This window comes from Chelmon rostratus, chromosome 13 (assembly GCF_017976325.1).
Source record: "Chelmon rostratus isolate fCheRos1 chromosome 13, fCheRos1.pri, whole genome shotgun sequence".
In the NCBI taxonomy this organism is placed as follows: Eukaryota; Metazoa; Chordata; class Actinopteri; order Chaetodontiformes; family Chaetodontidae; genus Chelmon; species Chelmon rostratus.
The window spans coordinates 4,545,906-4,563,327 of NC_055670.1; the positions used below are offsets into that span (position 1 = coordinate 4,545,906).

The window sequence follows — 17,422 nt, forward strand, 5'->3', positions numbered from 1 at the left end:
AGAAAAACAAAACTGTGAAATCAAATGTTAGATGTGTCTGGATGAGAACTGGAGCGGCCTCTGTTCCCTCCAACAAAGCGAATGGATGATGTCTGGAGCATTAAATGGTTAGTGATAAGGTCCTGGATCCCAGGAAGCGAGGAACAGAAAAATGTCACGAGTGCCGATCAGGCTCGCTTTGCCGTTTCTGCTCTGCTCATGGTGCACATTTCATTTCACAGCGATATCAGGCCCAAGTGACCACTGCATGTGACAAGCTGCGCCTAAAACCGAAACACTATTTATTTACAGTGCAGGTTATATACGGGGGGTAAGTATATATGAATTAGAGGTTTGATAAAATGTATATATGTGTGGAGTATGTGCATATAGTGTTTGCACAGTGTACTGTAAAAATGAGGAAGAGCCTGAGGCTGGTGTGTCAGAGGTCCCACAGTGTTTGAAAGCTTTGAAGAAATGTCACCCTGGGCATGGATTAGCACACTTTTGTGGCCACCACTTACACAGTATCTTTCCACATGTTTTTAAAGCATCATGTCGTGTTATTCTTTATCAAAACATGAAATTAGCACTGATGACTTCATCTACTTTAGAATAAATAATCTGTTTGCAAACGGCTGAATATGGACAAGAGAATACAGCATGTAGCTGTGTAATGCAGATAATAGAAATAATCAAGGTATCCAGCTGATTTGGGGGTTTCTAGGGTTTTTTCTCAAAGGCAGAAATGTCAGCCAGGTGAAAGTCACCTGAGAAGAACCTGTAGCTGTAACCCATCAGAGTCTGACCAGCTTCATCATGTTAGTACCTTTTAGACCGGCTCTGAAGCTGCACCACTGAACTTCACCTCAGCCAATGAGATGATCCCTTTTTACTTGGGAACTTTTACTTGTTGATTATGAAACACACACACACATTTACTCAAAAACAGTAAGTATGCCAGTGACAGCTGTTTAGGTCTTGCCTCTTGTGGCTCTCTTCCACGGGGGCGTGGCTGGCCCTGCCCTGCGTCTGGCCCCTCCCCCCACCTCCACCCCTCCTGTCTCCAGCAGAGAGGATGAAAAGCCTCTGAAGACGCAGGTGCGCCTCACACAGCTGAGAGACGGGACAAGTCCGACTTCGTGCCCTACGAGCTAAACTCGGCACAACTTTCTCCAGATCACAGCAGAAGAAAGAATTAATGGTGTCTCCCTTCATGGAAGATTACTGAAATATTTTGGATAAACTTCACGCGGACAGGTGAGTTCGAGGGTTTCAGGTAATGTTCAGTTGGGAAGTATTTGCGCTTTGACGTGAATTCTTAGTGACGTTAAACAGATGATTACTGCTTATGATGTTGGTATTAGCAGTAATTATAATCTCTTTCGTTTAACAAACGAAATCCTATTTTGCATAATTAATGTCTGATGCGCAAATACCGTGTCATCAAAGCACCTTTGAGTCTAATTTACGCAAATAAAAGTAAAGATTGTGTAGCCTTTATTGTACATTTACTGAAGCTAAAATGACATGAATTCAATGTCGTAAAAAGGGGAAATTGCTTTTTAATACTGTATAGTGTTTCTCTCTTTTTTTTTTCTTTAAAGCAACCACTGGTATGCGAAAAGTCTGGTTTCTTTTTTAGGATGGAAAGAATAAGGATGAAAGGAAAGGTTATCTAGTGTTTGGAGATAAGGAAAAAGATGGTTTAATGCAGACCAGTGACTTCTCTCCTTCTAAGATAGTATGAAAAAGCTAAAGTTTATTGCTCTGGCCCTTTTTCACTGTGTGACCAGGCCCTCTGTGTCCCAGAGTTTGGGTCTGCTTTTCATTCCTGCCCCTCAAAGTGACTTTAAGTCCCACTCATGACTCTTATGTATTGTTTGTCAAAAATTATCTTAGATTATTTGTAATGTAGTTATTCCACTGCCTCCATCCTCAGTAGGCCCAAGTACAGCTCTGTACCTTCAGACAGCTGCTGTCTGACAGGCTGTTAATCTTCTGCTCAATTCCCGCCTTGTACAGGTCGTCTGAGCTTCCAGAGTCCTCTTTGCCACGATGAGTTGGGGGGCTCTCTACGCCCAGCTGGGTGGCGTCAACAAGCACTCCACCAGTCTGGGAAAGATTTGGCTTTCTGTCCTTTTCATCTTCCGCATCACCATCCTGGTTCTGGCTGCTGAGAGTGTCTGGGGGGACGAGCAGTCGGACTTCACCTGCAACACGCAGCAGCCTGGCTGCAAAAATGTCTGCTATGACCACTTCTTTCCTGTGTCACACATCCGCTTGTGGTGCCTGCAGCTAATTTTTGTGTCCACGCCTGCCCTGCTGGTGGCCATGCACGTCGCCTACAGGAAACGTGGGGATAAAAGGACCATGCTGGCCTCCAACGGTACTGAGAAGATGACAGATAATGACCTGGAGACACTGAAGAAGAGGCGTCTGCCCATCACAGGCCCACTGTGGTGGACCTACACCTGCAGCTTGTTCTTCCGGCTCATCTTTGAGGGCGGGTTCATGTACGCGCTTTACTTCGTCTACGACGGCTTCCAGATGCCCCGGCTGGTGAAGTGCGAGCAGTGGCCCTGCCCCAACAAGGTGGACTGCTTCATCTCCAGGCCAACAGAGAAGACCGTCTTCACCATCTTCATGGTGTCCTCGTCGGCCATCTGCATGGTGCTGAATGTGGCAGAGCTATGCTACCTCATCGTCAAGGCGCTCATGAGGTGCTCGGCCAGGTCGAACAGGAAGAGGCAAAGTTACACCAACACAGACAGCGTGGCACGGGAGAATGCCCTTCTGCAGAACAAGAAGAACGAGATGCTGTTGTCCTCCTCCACAGATTCGACCAGCAATAAGACCATGTGCTGAAGGACAGCCATCAGTGGTGGATGGCTGCCAAATGCATCCGCCTATTGTGGTCATACTTTGTGTCTGCAGTTAGTTGGGTTGTAAATGTGAGCAACCACCAGAATCGTCTCATGGGAAGCTGAAACGGCTTCTGAAGCAGATTTTGAGACTGCAAATTACAAGAAATGAGTTTAGCTAGACAGCAGCACATGTAGCTGGATGACCTTCCTTCCATTTTCAATTGTAGGGAAATCACTGTATAACATGCCTGTTTGTTCTGTATTCCTACATATGGCCACAAATTTGCCACTAAAGTCAGTCAGTGTTCTTATATCTTACACTACTTATTAGTGTAGAAATAATACATTTGTATCATTTTAAATTGTGAAGAAATCCCACCGGTGAATGTTACTTTGACAGCCTGTTTGTGTTCTCAGAACAAAAAGCCACCAGGCAGCAGTGAATTTCTCTCAAACACAATCATATCTTTGGATCTTCCACAAGATCACAAGTGCCACCTTACTTTTTTCACGCCATGGATGATTGACAGTGGTTTTATCCTGCTGAACATTGCTTCAGTGACTGCTGAGGTTTTGAACCAGAGAAGAATGAGTCCACGCTGACATCTAGTGGTTCACAACAGAACCTCTTAGAGCACCAACGCCTTCCTCGGAGCCTCAGTGATTGATTAGGCGCTGAGGTAGAGGAAGGAAAATAAGTGAAGTCCTGCGAAGTGAAGCAGAAAAGAAGTGCCTTTGTGATTATGCTTTAGTGTCTAGTTTACATGAGCTGACATTTGATTGATGTTGTAGCCGATAAAAGCAGATGAGTTTTTTATGATCCTGCTGTACTGAATCAAGCGAACGCAGCATCAAGTTAAGCCTGAAAATTAACTAAACGACATTCTTTGAATAGTGCTAGAGTTTCTCATCATTGTGTTTTTGATTACTGAGAAGTGTGTTGCACAGAATAAGATTACACTGAGAAAAGAATTTATGAAACATGGTGAAACCTTACCTATCACACCACGGTGGTTCAACAGGTTTGATGCTCTTTGCTGTTAAGTCAAACCAGAATGTCTTTTGTCTTTTACTTGAACTGAACATGTTTGAAATTGAAGTGCGTGTCCACATGAATAACACGAACACGCTGAGAATCTGCGCGTGTGGGTAAAACTATGAGAAACATATCTGTCTGGACTGTACGAGATGTTTGTATCCCTCAGGCTTGTGTCGCTGCTGCAGTGTGTACTGACCCCAGCTGGCTGTATCAGCTTTCAGCATGTGCCTTATTTTAGCCACCACACTAATCACTGCTCGCCCTCTTAATGTTAGGGACCACGGCCGATGTCAAAGTGAAAATGTCTTTGTCCTCCCTCCATCCAGGAATAACTGCATGGATTAGTCACATCTGTGTTGTTAAGAGAAGAAACCCACAGAATCCAGAGAACAGTGGTTTGGTGATTAGAAAAGTTTGGAAAGGGGTGTGTGAGACGAGTAGGTAAATACTTAGATGTGTCAATTTTTTGAATTTAGAAAAAGATCTTCTGGAGGACTGGTTTATTGACATTACATAACTGGTGCAGCTGATGCAGTCACAGAGTCACAGCACCAAGTGTAATGCTGACATTTTTTTCAATGGGTAAGAAAAGTTTTGACCAGATATCCAAAAAAAGTACTTGTGATTTATAAGAAATTGTCTTGTCTTGTACGTCTGCTCTGCTCCGACCTTTGACCTCTTGCTTTCTGTAACAGCCAAATGACATTCTGATGCTTGATAGCAACAATGTTTAATGCACATTGTTTTTAAGGGACGAGTCGAGCGTTCCAGTCCTGAGATGTTGTTGTTTTTAGCATTTTTCTGTTCAGAGTTCTTCCACAGTCTCCTGTTAGTCTGCTTTTAACAGCAAACAATGCACCAATGAGCAGACAGCTTTCTGAGGAAGAAATGAAGACATTGTTTTTGTTTGTGATTGTGTTTTGTACCCAAGAAGTCTTTATCCTACTCGCACTTTGATCCTTGAAGTCTTGTTGCTCTGTGAGATCTTTTTTTCATAAATGAGTAAAAAACAAACTGTTGTGGTTCATTGTGTTGCTGGCAGCGTGTCTGTTAGTGTGTTTTCACATATAATGCCATGCCTTCCTGCAGCTGAACTGATTCATTGTGTGGTTGATGCCCTGTATGAAGACAGTGAACATTCCCTTCAGTCACCAGATATCAGGTTTTCATTAATCTCTCAAAGCAGTTTGTGTCTATAGGGTGACCATGTGACCATTTCTTTGTGCTTCTCTGAAAATATGGCAGCTATTCATCTCTCTGTAAACTTTAGACTGTTGCTTTTGTTTTGGGGAAAAGTTTTCGGCACATTTGCGCAACCTTTACGCACAATTTGGACAGGTTTTGGGGAGGTTGGCAGGGGCGTGGTGTGAGACCGGACGGGCTGATGACTCTGTGGATTCACTCATGCATGGTCACACAATGTGACAGTCCAGACATGGCTGGAAACGGGAGGCAGCTCCGCCTAACCGAGCCCTATCTCCGACTCCAAGCCGCCTTCAAAAACTAACAACAACAAAGGAGAACTTTTCCTTGCGCACGGCAGCGGGCCCGGGACAGACAGACAGCCACACTGACCGCACGCCTGGAGAAGTTTGTGCATGAATGGGTTTGTGAGGCAGCATTTAAAAAAAAGAGTTTGTTGAGCTGTCAGGGAGGCGACAGGTTGCGGCTTTGGGAGCAGGGAGACAGAGGGAGGGTCGCTGCAGCCGCGGGAGGTCTACACGCTGTTCAGCGCTCTCAAACGATGGCACCAATGATGGCAGATGGATTTGCTTTTCATTTTTAAGTATGACATCTCCAGTCTAAAGGTATGATGGATGAACACTGCTGCTTTCCCCCTGTACTTAAATGGGAGTAAAGTAAGACCAAATAGAACGAAGAACGGCGTGTTATCAGGTAATTAAGAGCTGCTTCAGTTTTACAAGAGTGGGACAAAAGCCTGACAAAGCTTGTGGCGCTTAAAGGGAGTCTGGGGACTCTGGCACACTCTGTATTGTCAGCCTGGCAGCTATGGCTTTGTATTTGAACCTGGCTCTGTCTGTTACATTCATCACCATCCGACATAAATGCCACAAATACCTGTGAAACTGAGAGAAATGTGCGCAAAGTTTGCCACTAATAATTAAGTCATCACAAAGTCAAATGGTATAGGGAAAACAGGACTTTGTGACTGCTCCACTGTCCCCAGTAGCCTGCTTTGAACCCCAGAGTTACATCAGGTATTTCACATGCAAACTGTGTCTATACGATGAAACTCTTTTCAGCTGTTTCCAGTTTTCTTGTAGTGTTTTTGCTGTAATCTGGGTGCATTTTCATGTTTGATCAGAACATGCACAGAACCTCTTATGCTTTTTCGTTCAGTATTGGATTCTATAGTTTTGATCTGCTAACCCTTTGATTCAAAGTGCCACAAAAAGGAAGTGAATGATTGCTTGACTAATGCTTTTTTTCTTCCAGGTGTCATACATATTGTGAACCCTAGTCGATGGATTTATTACCTTTAATACAAGAATATTTTAGTAAGTTTCTCCTCTGGTCTGTGTGTGTGTATGTTGAATTGCACTGACGGTGTATGCTCAGTTTACATAATACTGTCTAAAAGATGTAAAGAACAACAACAGACGCTACTTTGCTCAGAACACATTGATCACCTGTCTATCCCATAAGAGGACACGTGATATCACGTATCTGTGAACATCCATTTGTGTTACTTTAACTTTCTGATGTAGTTTGACAGGCCTCTTCAAATGGCTGGTCTAAACCTAGCACTAAATCTGTGGCATCAAATAGTCCATCAGCAGAATACTAACTGACAACACTTTGTATAATACTACAAAGCATTATAGTGCTACTAATAATAATCAAGAAAAACTGCAAATAGCTTCAGGATATGCCCATTTTCTCTATTTTGTATTTTTGTTTTTAATTTACTTGAAGTTTGGACCATTGTTTGAGGAAACCCTGGAAATTTTTATTTCAATTTTAACATTTTAAAGACTCAATAATCTGATTAATAAAAGAAAAATCAAAAGATTAACAGATAATGAAAATAACATTTTCTGTTTAAGTCTTTTGAAACTGAGTTTTTGAAACTTAAAAACAGTGCCACTCTTAAACTTCCTCAACCTAAAGTCTGTCACACAGTTATCACATTATTATCTTTCGTTATTACAGTCAGTTTTTTCTATTTGTTCCCTGTTACAGTTGACAGAGGGAGAGAGGAAGGAAGGGTGGCGTGTATGTGTGTCTGTCAGTATTTGTTTCTGTGTGTGTGTGTGTGGGTGCGCACGTGTGCGCCACACCAGAGCCCCATCTCTGCTAAATGCTGTTTTCGAACATTATAATGTTGATCTCAGCACATGCCTGCTGGGCAGTGGAGCGAGCAGGTGAGAGAGAGAGACAGGCCTGACATAGAGAGAGAGAGAGAGAGAGAGAAAGGGAGAGTGAGCCAGGGTTCAGTCAGACAGGTGGCCTATACAGTGTACGAGCTGCTAAAAAGCGTCTGTGTTTGAAGCGAATGCTGTGTTTCGATTTGTTATCGATATCCGGCGCCAACGTGGCAGTTTTCTCTAAAGACCTTGTTGTGCTAAGCGTTTTATGAAAAAGAGAAATATGTCGGAGTCTAGTCGAAGCCTCCGCACTCATCCGTGTCCTTGTGTCGTCTTGTGTGTTCGTATGTGTGAAGTGTTTAACCTCGGGGTAAGGCCTTACGTGATGTTCAGACCGTCTTTGAGTACAGATTCATGAGCATGTCTTTAACTGTCTCTCACACTCTCTTTGCCTGTTTGTCCTCTCCTTGTTTCACCGTCGCTCCCCTCTTTGTCCACTCCAGCCTGTACTTTCTCCATAGGCTAGAAATCTTGAAGCATGGGCGACTGGAGCTTTCTGGGGCGGCTGTTGGAGAACGCTCAGGAGCACTCGACGGTCATCGGCAAAGTCTGGCTGACTGTCCTCTTCATCTTCAGGATCCTGGTGCTGGGGGCTGCGGCCGAAGAGGTCTGGGGCGATGAGCAGTCTGACTTCACCTGCAACACCCAACAGCCCGGTTGCGAGAACGTCTGCTACGACGAGGCCTTCCCCATCTCGCACATCCGCTTCTGGGTGCTGCAGATCATCTTCGTGTCCACGCCGACCCTCATCTACCTGGGCCATGTGCTACACATCGTCCGCATGGAGGAGAAGCGGAAAGAGAAGGAGGAGGAGATGCGCAAAGCGAACAGGTTCCAAGAGGAGAAAGAACTCCTTTATAGAAATGGTGGAGATGCTGGAGGAGGAGGAGGCGGCAAGAAGGAGAAGCCGCCAATCAGGGATGAGCATGGCAAAATCCGTATCAGAGGCGCATTACTGCGTACCTATGTGTTCAACATTATTTTCAAGACCCTGTTTGAAGTGGGATTCATTTTGGGCCAGTATTTCCTCTATGGCTTCCAGCTGAGGCCCCTGTACAAGTGTGCACGTTGGCCCTGCCCCAACACCGTTGACTGCTTCATATCGAGGCCCACTGAAAAGACTATTTTTATTATATTTATGCTTGTGGTGGCTTGCGTGTCTCTTTTGCTGAATTTGTTAGAGATCTATCACCTTGGATGGAAGAAAGTTAAACAGGGCATGACAAATGAGTTTGCCCCCGACCACGAGTCGCTGCGCCGCGTCGACATTGCAGAGCCCGAGTGTTTGGCCACGGCCTCCAGAACTGCCCCATCCAGCCTCAGCTACCCTCCCAACTACACAGACGTGACAGCGGGCAGCAGGGCATTCCTGCCGCCCCTGGGGCCGGCAGCCGTGCCCTCGGCAGCGGAGTTCAAGATGGACGACCTCCAGCAGGAGCAGTCTCTCCGCCAGCCCTCCCCCTCTTCCCACTACTACATCAGCAACAACAACAACCACAGGCTGGCCACGCAGCAGAACTGGGCCAACCTGGCCACCGAGCAGCAGACTCGGGAGATGAAGGCCACCTCTCCCTCCCCATCCTCCTCCTCCTCCTCCACCAGCACCAACAACAAGCAGCAGCAGCAGCCCGTCGACGCTGCGTTGCTCCTTCCCACCAGCAACACGACCAGTAACACCAACATCACCAACACAACCGCCACCGCCGCCTCCAGCAGCAGCGGCAGCGGCGGCAGCCCCGGCACTGCCTCCAACGCAGAGAGCTGGGGCGGGGGGAAGAGCGAGCAGGACGAAGGCCACGTCACCACCACCACAGTGGAGATGCACGAGCCTCCAGTATCGGTCAGCACAGACCCTCGGCGGCTCAGTCGGGCCAGCAAGAGCAGCAGCATCAGGGCCAGGCCAAGCGACCTGGCTGTCTAAATCTCTTCAGCCCTTTCATGTCCCTAAACCCTCCCTGACCGACACGCCGCTTCCCCCAACCCCACCCCCAAACACAGTGATTCTCAGACAGAAAAATCACAGGCATGCATAAAGCAAAAAAACAAAAAAACAACAAAAAAAACCAACAAAAAACAAAAGAAGGCAAGGCGACAAGAGACAGGAAAGCAGAAAACGTTTAGGCCACTGTGAAATGACATGATCGGTTTCAGTGCAATCGGTGAGTTGCAGAGTAGTCGAGGCAAGGTTTGTGTTTTTGGATGGTCTTAATTCATGCACACAAAATGTGATCATGCAGTGCTATAAAGCGGGAAGGCTCCACTCACAGCGGGGGGGTGGAGCCATGGACATTGTGATGTCACAATTTTGCTACAAAATGGACACATCTCACCAAAGTGTTTGGTTTGGGGGAGGATCTCATGGTGTTTCTCCACTTTTTCTCTTCTTTTTGTTCAGCTTAAAGGACGTTCGTCAGAACAATGACTGAATATTTTTTTAATTTTATCTGGAGGAGGCAGAGGTAGCTGGCGTTGTTTTGCAGATCAGTTATTTGATGTATAGCCAGACAATTCACTCATACATCTTGTCCATCATTTTTATCTGGTTTCAGAGCGCAGACGTGCGCTGCGTGTTCCACTCATGTCAACAGCTTCTTCCAGTTGTTGTCCTTTCACCTGGAAGCTCTTTTGCTGCAGCACTTCCTGAATTTTCTGAACAAACACCTGTCGCGTTAGAATTCATCAAGAAGTAATTTTATCAACAAACATTTAATGTATTGTGTTCCTTGTAGTTGTGCATGCCAGCGTGTGTAGCCCTACAACTCACCGATTCACTCACAAATCTGCATGGCAAACTCGGCTAGCTTGGTTTTACCCATGATCCATTGCAGCGCTTCCTGCAGAGACAATGAATACCGTAATTGAGATGGAATGGATTGGAATGTACAGATATTCCCTCAGAATAAACAGACATAGGTGCAGTGTGGACGGGATATGGGTCAAAACCGCTGATAGAAGTCATCCCTGTGATGCCCAGAATGCACTTGGGTTTCCACGTAGAGATCAAAACGTCCCCACCATGCTGTTAGTTTACAAGAGAGGAAAATAGGAGTCCCTTACGCCTGCCTCTGTCAGCGTCGCCTTCAGTCAACATGTCTGATAAGAAAAATGCTCTCCACTAACTGCACAAATGACAAAATATCGCCTTCAAAGAATCTTGAAAATATTCTGCAAATACATGGCAGCCACCATCTGATATGAAGACTGACAGTATTCTCCGTGTTCATTCAGATAAACAACCTCCCAAAGCTCCTTGGGTAGACTTGAAACTGCTCTTTTTTTTTTTTAGTTAGACTGTTGGCAGATATTTATGCCGTCAGACCCACAGCCCCCTCTTTAATCACCACATCTAAAGATTGAGAGCGACTTTGGGAGTTCAATGATTTTCACCATCACACATTTCAAGTGCTTCTTCATTGGTTTTATTCTGAAAAGTGCTATTTTTTTTAAAACTGAATTGAATTTTACTCATAAATTGCATACTTGTAGTAGTCAGTTTGTGATTGCGAAACAGCTACGATTAAGAAAGACAAAATGGCCGGCGTTGCGAGCGTCAAAGCGCCACGGTGCAGTCGACCTTGACGGCTTCTATTTTGTTGTGTTCATCTTGATTCTTAGAGATCTTTAGAAACCCAAACTTTTAAGTGAATTCAGCAGCCGCAGTCCCCTGTCTCTGTTGTGTTACTGTGCTGTTTGGTTCATTCACAACCCAGGCACTCAAAGCTTTTTCTTTCTTTTTTTTTTACTTTACACAACCTTAATCCACTGTATTATCCTGTGGGTTCACCTCTGGGGCAGAGCTGCAAGTGCAAAGTAACACTGGGAAAACTCAATAATCTGCATTGGACATATTGCACTCACAGGGCATACAATTAAGTAATATGATGAAGCACTAATATGTTTGTGCAAAGTATCCTCTCGTAACTCGACTTTTCCAGCAGCTAATGTGCAGGTTAATACACTGGAGTAAGAGCAGTGCAAAGTGGTACCAGCTGTTTTTTAAATTTTCTGGGGGAGGGGGGGTTACAAAATGATGGTACTGTACTGTGTAAGAGTATCTGTACCCATATAGGTATAATGTTAATATCTTACTTCAGTCGTTTAAATGACATTTAGTGCCAACAGAAGCACAAAGAGGAGAATATACGCCGACACAACACATAGGTCAAAGCAGCCTTTCTCAATCCATGTTTCTCGTTCAAAATGACAAAACAAAATCTTTGTTATCTGCATTTGTTTTCGATCCCTAAAGTTTACATTTTGGTAGTTGATAAAGATTTGCACATTTAGGAAAGGAAATTGCTGTTCTACAATGCTGATATTGGTAGTGAGAGAGAGAGAGAGAGAGAGCGAGAGAGAGAGAGAGAGAGAGCGAGAGAGAGAGAGAGAGACGCCAAACTGCCAATCTCTATGATCCTCAAAGGAAAAAAATGTCTTAAAACTAAAACGCAGTGGCTCTTCACAGAAAAGGCAGTATTAAAAAAAGAAACTGTTATTTATCTCAAGCTCACAAAATGACGAGATTGAAGATTTAAAAAGAAAAAAAAAACATAGAACCACAGCGAGAGAGAGAAAAAACAGTTGGGGTATTTTTCTGTGTGTTCACTCAGTATGTTCTCACAGACTGGCCGGGACTCTGGTTCGATGTCAAATCAGACGACTCCACTGGTGAGAGAATGTTAGCTGGGTAGCTGGCCCTTCCCTAACCCTGCATACGAAGCCCTGACAGGATGTTGCGTTCGAAGCCTGTCGTCCCCGTGACTCCTCCAAACTCTCTCCTCTTAAGTTTCATGCAGAGCATGATTTCTCTGGCTCGTCAGGGAGTAGGAACCATCTCACAATGCTCAGAACAGCAACCTGTTTTCAATGCTGTCTTAAACAAGAGAAGTGCCTTGTGTATGAATGATTCTTTTGTAAGAACAAGTTGATGTAAATGTTAATTTACCTCAAATGTTTACAAAACTGTTACTAAATAAATTTTTTGTACCATATTTGTCGTTCTTGGGTTCGCTTTTGTGAGTCTCTGTCAATGACTGCAAGGGGCCACACGGAAAGATAAAATGTGAAATTATCAGCTAAGGAGACAACAAAGCGTGTACGACCGGTACAAGTTCAGGGTCAAACATCCCTACAGTAATCCAGATATCTTATAATGAGATGTGACACATCACATGAGGAGAACACGAGCGTGAAAGTTCATTCTTTATCTCGGAAATGGCAGTTTGACAAAAAGAAAAACAGACTCATGGTCCACTTATTAGCTTTTCCATCCTTTCAGCCGCATCTCATGGTCTTCATCAGTGGATGGCGCAAGCTCAGTGATCATGAACTTGATTAATTCAACGCGGCGTGGCGAGAGAACCAAATGTGTCATCTGACAGATGCAGTTTCTAGGTGCTTCACAGCACAGTGCAGAAGTTGAATATATATATTTACTCCCAATGTCTGACTCAGCAAAATACTTGAAAAGGTAGACGTACAAAAAGACATGAAACTTTTAAAGTGCTTGAATAATTTGATGAAGTCAGTCCACTGTTATTCGTGGTTTTAGTAGTCATTTTTTAGTGCTTGTGTTTGTTTATATTAGTTATGTTGATTTGCTTTTTTACATTATTGATGCATGTCAAGCGTTTTTCAACTTCTGTATTTTAGTTTTATCAGTAGATTTGAAATTTAATTTATTTAGCATTTTATGTACAGGTCTACTGAATGAGTCACAGTGTTGTTATTGGTTCCTGTGTATGTGAGGATAAAGAATGTTTATGCCTTAACTGTAGTTCTAAGATCAGTATTGTTTCCATGAATTGCTACATAATCTGTCCACAGAGCAGGATGTAGTTCTGTTAATTTGAACTGCTGGCTTCCTGTGTGCTCTGTGGGTTATGTGCTGTGTAAATATTTACATGCTTTCTCACAACAGCTGCCAACATCAGCATCGGGAGAGCTTCTGAGTGTCTTTGGCATTGCTCTCTTTGTAGACTCTTTGACCTTTGACCTCCCGAGTGCTCACTCCCTCTGCATTCCAACAGCGAATGTCAGAATGTGACGCTGAGCCAGACACACACACACACACACACACACACACACACACACACACACACCGTCAGACCCACTTTATAACCACATCCAGAAATAATTAAAATAAGACGGGCTTGTCAATGTTGCACCTGAGAGTCAAACATCTATCAAAAAGTCAGGCTGCACTATCACAAGAACTGAAGGACAATTTACAACACTCTGCAATACATGATAGAGGTGGGTGAAATTTATAGCTGCAGGGAAGGTTCGTTTTGATCTTTGGGCACAGTGGGCATCCACAAACTCCAGCCAAAGCAGGCACTCATATAAATAACATATAGCAGTAGTATAGTGATGGGGTCATCATAATGGAGTACACATTTTAGGAGATACATTGTTTAAATTTTAGACAGTGAGATGAGAAAATAAAAAACAATCTCATATCTGTGTCAAGTATGGCAGCACGACTCCTGCAATGTGTTCAGATGCATGAGCTAGGCTAACTATCTTAGCATAAAAATATAGTGAAAACTGGAAAAATAGATCTTCGACGCCTACGGTTGACTGTTGTGTTGGATCCCATCTATTTATTCACATGCATGTAAAAACAGATGGATAGATATGAACTCTGACAGTAACTCCGACAGTGTGCCCAAAATATCTCCTGAGTGCAGCTAGGAGTAGCTGTGGAAAGTTTCGTGAGTATGGAGTCATACCCATGATATTTCTTACAGCGTGGGGGTACCATAGGGTGCTACTGGCCAGTGTTGACTCTGACGTCTGTAGGAAAACACATAATTGCAGTTACACGAAATAAGATGACTTTGCATCGCTGGCATACAAGGTCAGTTTAAGCAGCTCTCCACAATAAAATACTGTGAAACGTCCAATTAACAAATTGCTACACTTTTTTATTTTTAGCTGCAATTACCACATTACTTTGGCTAAATTAGCTGACTGTTTACAACATTATATAACCTGTAAAGACAGTCAATGTTTGCTGGAAAAAAAAACAAAAAACCTCTGCAAACATCTATGTCCAATGTTAGCTAATAATGCAAACACTAGCTTGCTATCAGCTAGCTTGAATAGCTAATGTTAGCTTTGCAAATACCCAAAAAACTGGAAAATTCTGGTCTGCTTATGGCATCCTTACCTGACACTGCACATTACACTGCTTTTTAATAAGCAAGTTAGCCTGGTGTTAGCTTCAGCATGAGAAGAACGTCAGATATTACAACTGTTTCACTGAGTTGCCATAGCTTAAACGAACTAGCTAATATTTGTGTTAATTTAAGGATCATAACTGATCTCCTTCTCCACAGGATGGCCAAAAAATGTCGGGCAGTGAGGGTGATTAAACATTTGTGCCTTTGCCAACTGTACGAATGATGATTTTTCAACTTCAACCACAACTTTTCTGAACAACTTTTACATTGTGGCAGCGGGAAGTTATTCTTGCAACATCATATGCTGACAGGTTGGCATAGAGTCAGTAAAGTTGGGCATTTTAATATGGAGGTCTGTGGGGATTGACTTGATTTTGAGGGCCATTCGAAGAGCTGCAGGTTTGGGCACTTCCATGTTGGTTTCATTTTTTGGCCACTTGCGAAAAAATGTAAAAAATGTGAAAGACCCTCAATAGAGGTCTCAAATTGAATGTTTCTTTTTCTTTCCCCTTGACTGATCATTCAGATCGAAATGTCTAATAGGTTAAATAATAATTATCACCATCATAATCATAATATATGTCATAACAATAAACAGCATAAGGATTTGGAAGGAATACTTTGTGCAAGATTTGGCATCGAGTCTAACAACAGAGTACAGTACATGAGTGCTGGGCTCTTGATTCCAGTGGCTGAGGAGTGATGGGAGATAGCGGATCTGTTGGCACGACTGACTGGAGGCCTCAGCCCGTCACTCAGGCAGCCTCGTTTCCACTGCAGGGCCAAACAGAACTCAGTGCTTTCCAGCGATACTTCTACACGGCACAGCAGCATTTCTTTAATTCACACTTATCCTGTTTTTATTTCTGTCCGGTTTCAATGATTTTCAGCGTTTAAGCTGGCCTACTACTTGCATGTGCAGACGGGAGAGTCTGGCACTTGGGGCTTCAAATTTAACAGCATTATATTAACTAACTGGTCATTGTTTTGTGCAAATAAAACACACAACACTTCAAAATCTCTACCTGATTCTAGGAGAGACGATTTTCATTTGAACTTTTATTTAAAGCTATGTAAAGCTAGAGTAGCATTTTCACTGAAAAGCTTTAACCGCTGAAGACATGTATCTAGCCATGCACTCATCACAAACAGCTCATTAATTGAAAGAATGAATGATAGTTTAACAGTGGAACATGCTGTCCTAATAAGGAAGTAAAGACATAGTGGTGGTTTTTATCCAGTTTGTGGCCCCTGTACAGCCCCTCTTGGCCCTGTGGTGGAAAAGTGACTGCTACAGAAAGAGAACGTCTGTCACTGAGTCACCAGTCTTCAGCTCGGAGCAGACAGGAGGCTATATTTAGCTTTTAATCACCTAACAAATTCACACTCAGCCCACAGCACAAATACCTCAGGCCCTCTTTATGTATTTCAGGAGTGTGATGAATTTGTTTCTAGGAGGCCTGACCGCTGGCCCATGGAAAGATTTGTTTGACAGAAACCTTTCTAGTTTGGTACCAGACTGTCAAACATCTGACTGCATTTTTTAAAGATCAGGTCGTTCAAACGCGAAGCTGTTTACAAAAATAATTAAAAATGGTAAAAAATGTACAATAAGCCATGACCAACAATAACTGTAAATTGGAAAATTAATTTTTAAAATCATCCCTGAGAAACGGAGTGGAGGAGGTGACTTACTGAAAACCAAACCTTCTGAGAAAAGAATGCTTTGACTGTATTTTTCATCTGAGTCAGTGCCTGAGCAAGGATTTATGAACACTGAGTTCAAGGGTCTAAATTCCTCCTTAGAAATGAAGATTGCTTCCAATTCAATCAAAATGCGTGACGATCTTAACACTGATTATGATAATAATTATTGCCATTTCGTCATAGTTGACAGGATTTTGCTTTGGAGAGCTCACCTGAGACAAAAACCTGAGGTTCACATCATGTGCAGGACCTACAGTGAGTGAAGCAAGTGGTAAAAACATGAAATGACCACAGTCAATGATAATGGCTTGATGCATGGAAAAAAAAAAAAAAACTTTTAGTCTTTTAAACAAGGGCAGGAAGTCAAAGCGATGTTGTGTCCCTCTTTCCTGTAATGAAATGGTTTAAATTTCAGTAGAAGATGGAAGCTCCTGACCTTTATCTGGTGATTTTTTTAATTACTTTATTTGCTAAAATCACATGATGAACATGAACTATGAACCATGAGTTAACATGATCAATAAAAAAAAAAATCTTAATCAGTTTTCAAAAACCCATCAGGGGTTATTTGTGTGTCATTAAAGAACAGAAACTCCTGTTGAGGTCATTTAAATCCCCCATATTCCCAGTCAGTAGAGAGGTCTGTTTCCATTAAGGTTGCCTCCTGGATTCAGCATCTGTTGGTTTTTAGAGAAAAAGCATCAGTTTCAGTGTTTTGTTCCACAACAGCAGACTGATCAGAAAGTGACTGGTGATCTTCAGAAATCTCAGCTGCTGATCAAATAAATTGCTACATGTCTGAAATATGTTATGATTATTCAGCATCATGTGACAGGGAAGCCCTCTGAAGGGTCATTGTTTGACCATGACTTGACAAAAAGAAAGAAAGTCGAAGAAATCTCATCTGGTCAGCCGACTCTGACACATTTTGAATGCAGTTCACTTAAAAGGAGCCTTCGTACACACACAATGTGCTGGTTAATACTCTAAATGATGTAATGTTGCAGCGGTCCTACAGTGTGCGGTCATGTGGGACGGCTTGTTTTGACTGTCTGTCCATTGAAAGAGGGAGGGGCTGCATGGGGCGTTATGACAGGATTATATGAGGAGAGGTCAGCTCTGCGGGGACACCTACAGGTCAGGCCAGGGTACGGGCCCAGTGTCCACAATGCACCTGGCTGACTTCACTTGGGTACTGAAAGCATGAGGGTGCAGCCATCGTGACTCCTAAAGGTGCTTTCTAAAAATCAACTAAAC

The 17,422-nt window shown here is 43.3% G+C and overlaps 2 protein-coding genes across 2 annotated transcripts; both read left to right on the forward strand.

Annotated features, from left to right (window-relative positions):
* The first annotated feature begins 1,087 nt into the window (after window positions 1–1,087).
* Window positions 1,088–4,899, forward strand: gjb8 (gap junction protein beta 8). Its single transcript, XM_041950798.1, has 2 exons — window positions 1,088–1,239; window positions 2,005–4,899. Exon 2 carries the CDS (start codon window positions 2,038–2,040, stop codon window positions 2,845–2,847), a length of 810 nt encoding a protein of 269 aa, XP_041806732.1. The 5' UTR covers window positions 1,088–1,239; window positions 2,005–2,037; the 3' UTR covers window positions 2,848–4,899.
* Window positions 4,900–7,752: 2,853 nt separating this feature from the next.
* On the forward strand, window positions 7,753–10,456 carry LOC121616137 (gap junction alpha-3 protein-like). Its single transcript, XM_041950795.1, has one exon. It carries the CDS (start codon window positions 7,753–7,755, stop codon window positions 9,193–9,195), a length of 1,443 nt encoding a protein of 480 aa, XP_041806729.1. The 3' UTR covers window positions 9,196–10,456.
* Window positions 10,457–17,422: the final 6,966 nt, after the last annotated feature.

Bases quoted from the DNA above. Each gene is read 5' to 3' on its own strand.
- LOC121616137 (XM_041950795.1), top strand. From the start codon at position 7,753: ATGGGCGACTGGAGCTTTCTGGGGCGGCTGTTGGAGAACGCTCAGGAG.
- gjb8 (XM_041950798.1), top strand. From the start codon at position 2,038: ATGAGTTGGGGGGCTCTCTACGCCCAGCTGGGTGGCGTCAACAAGCAC.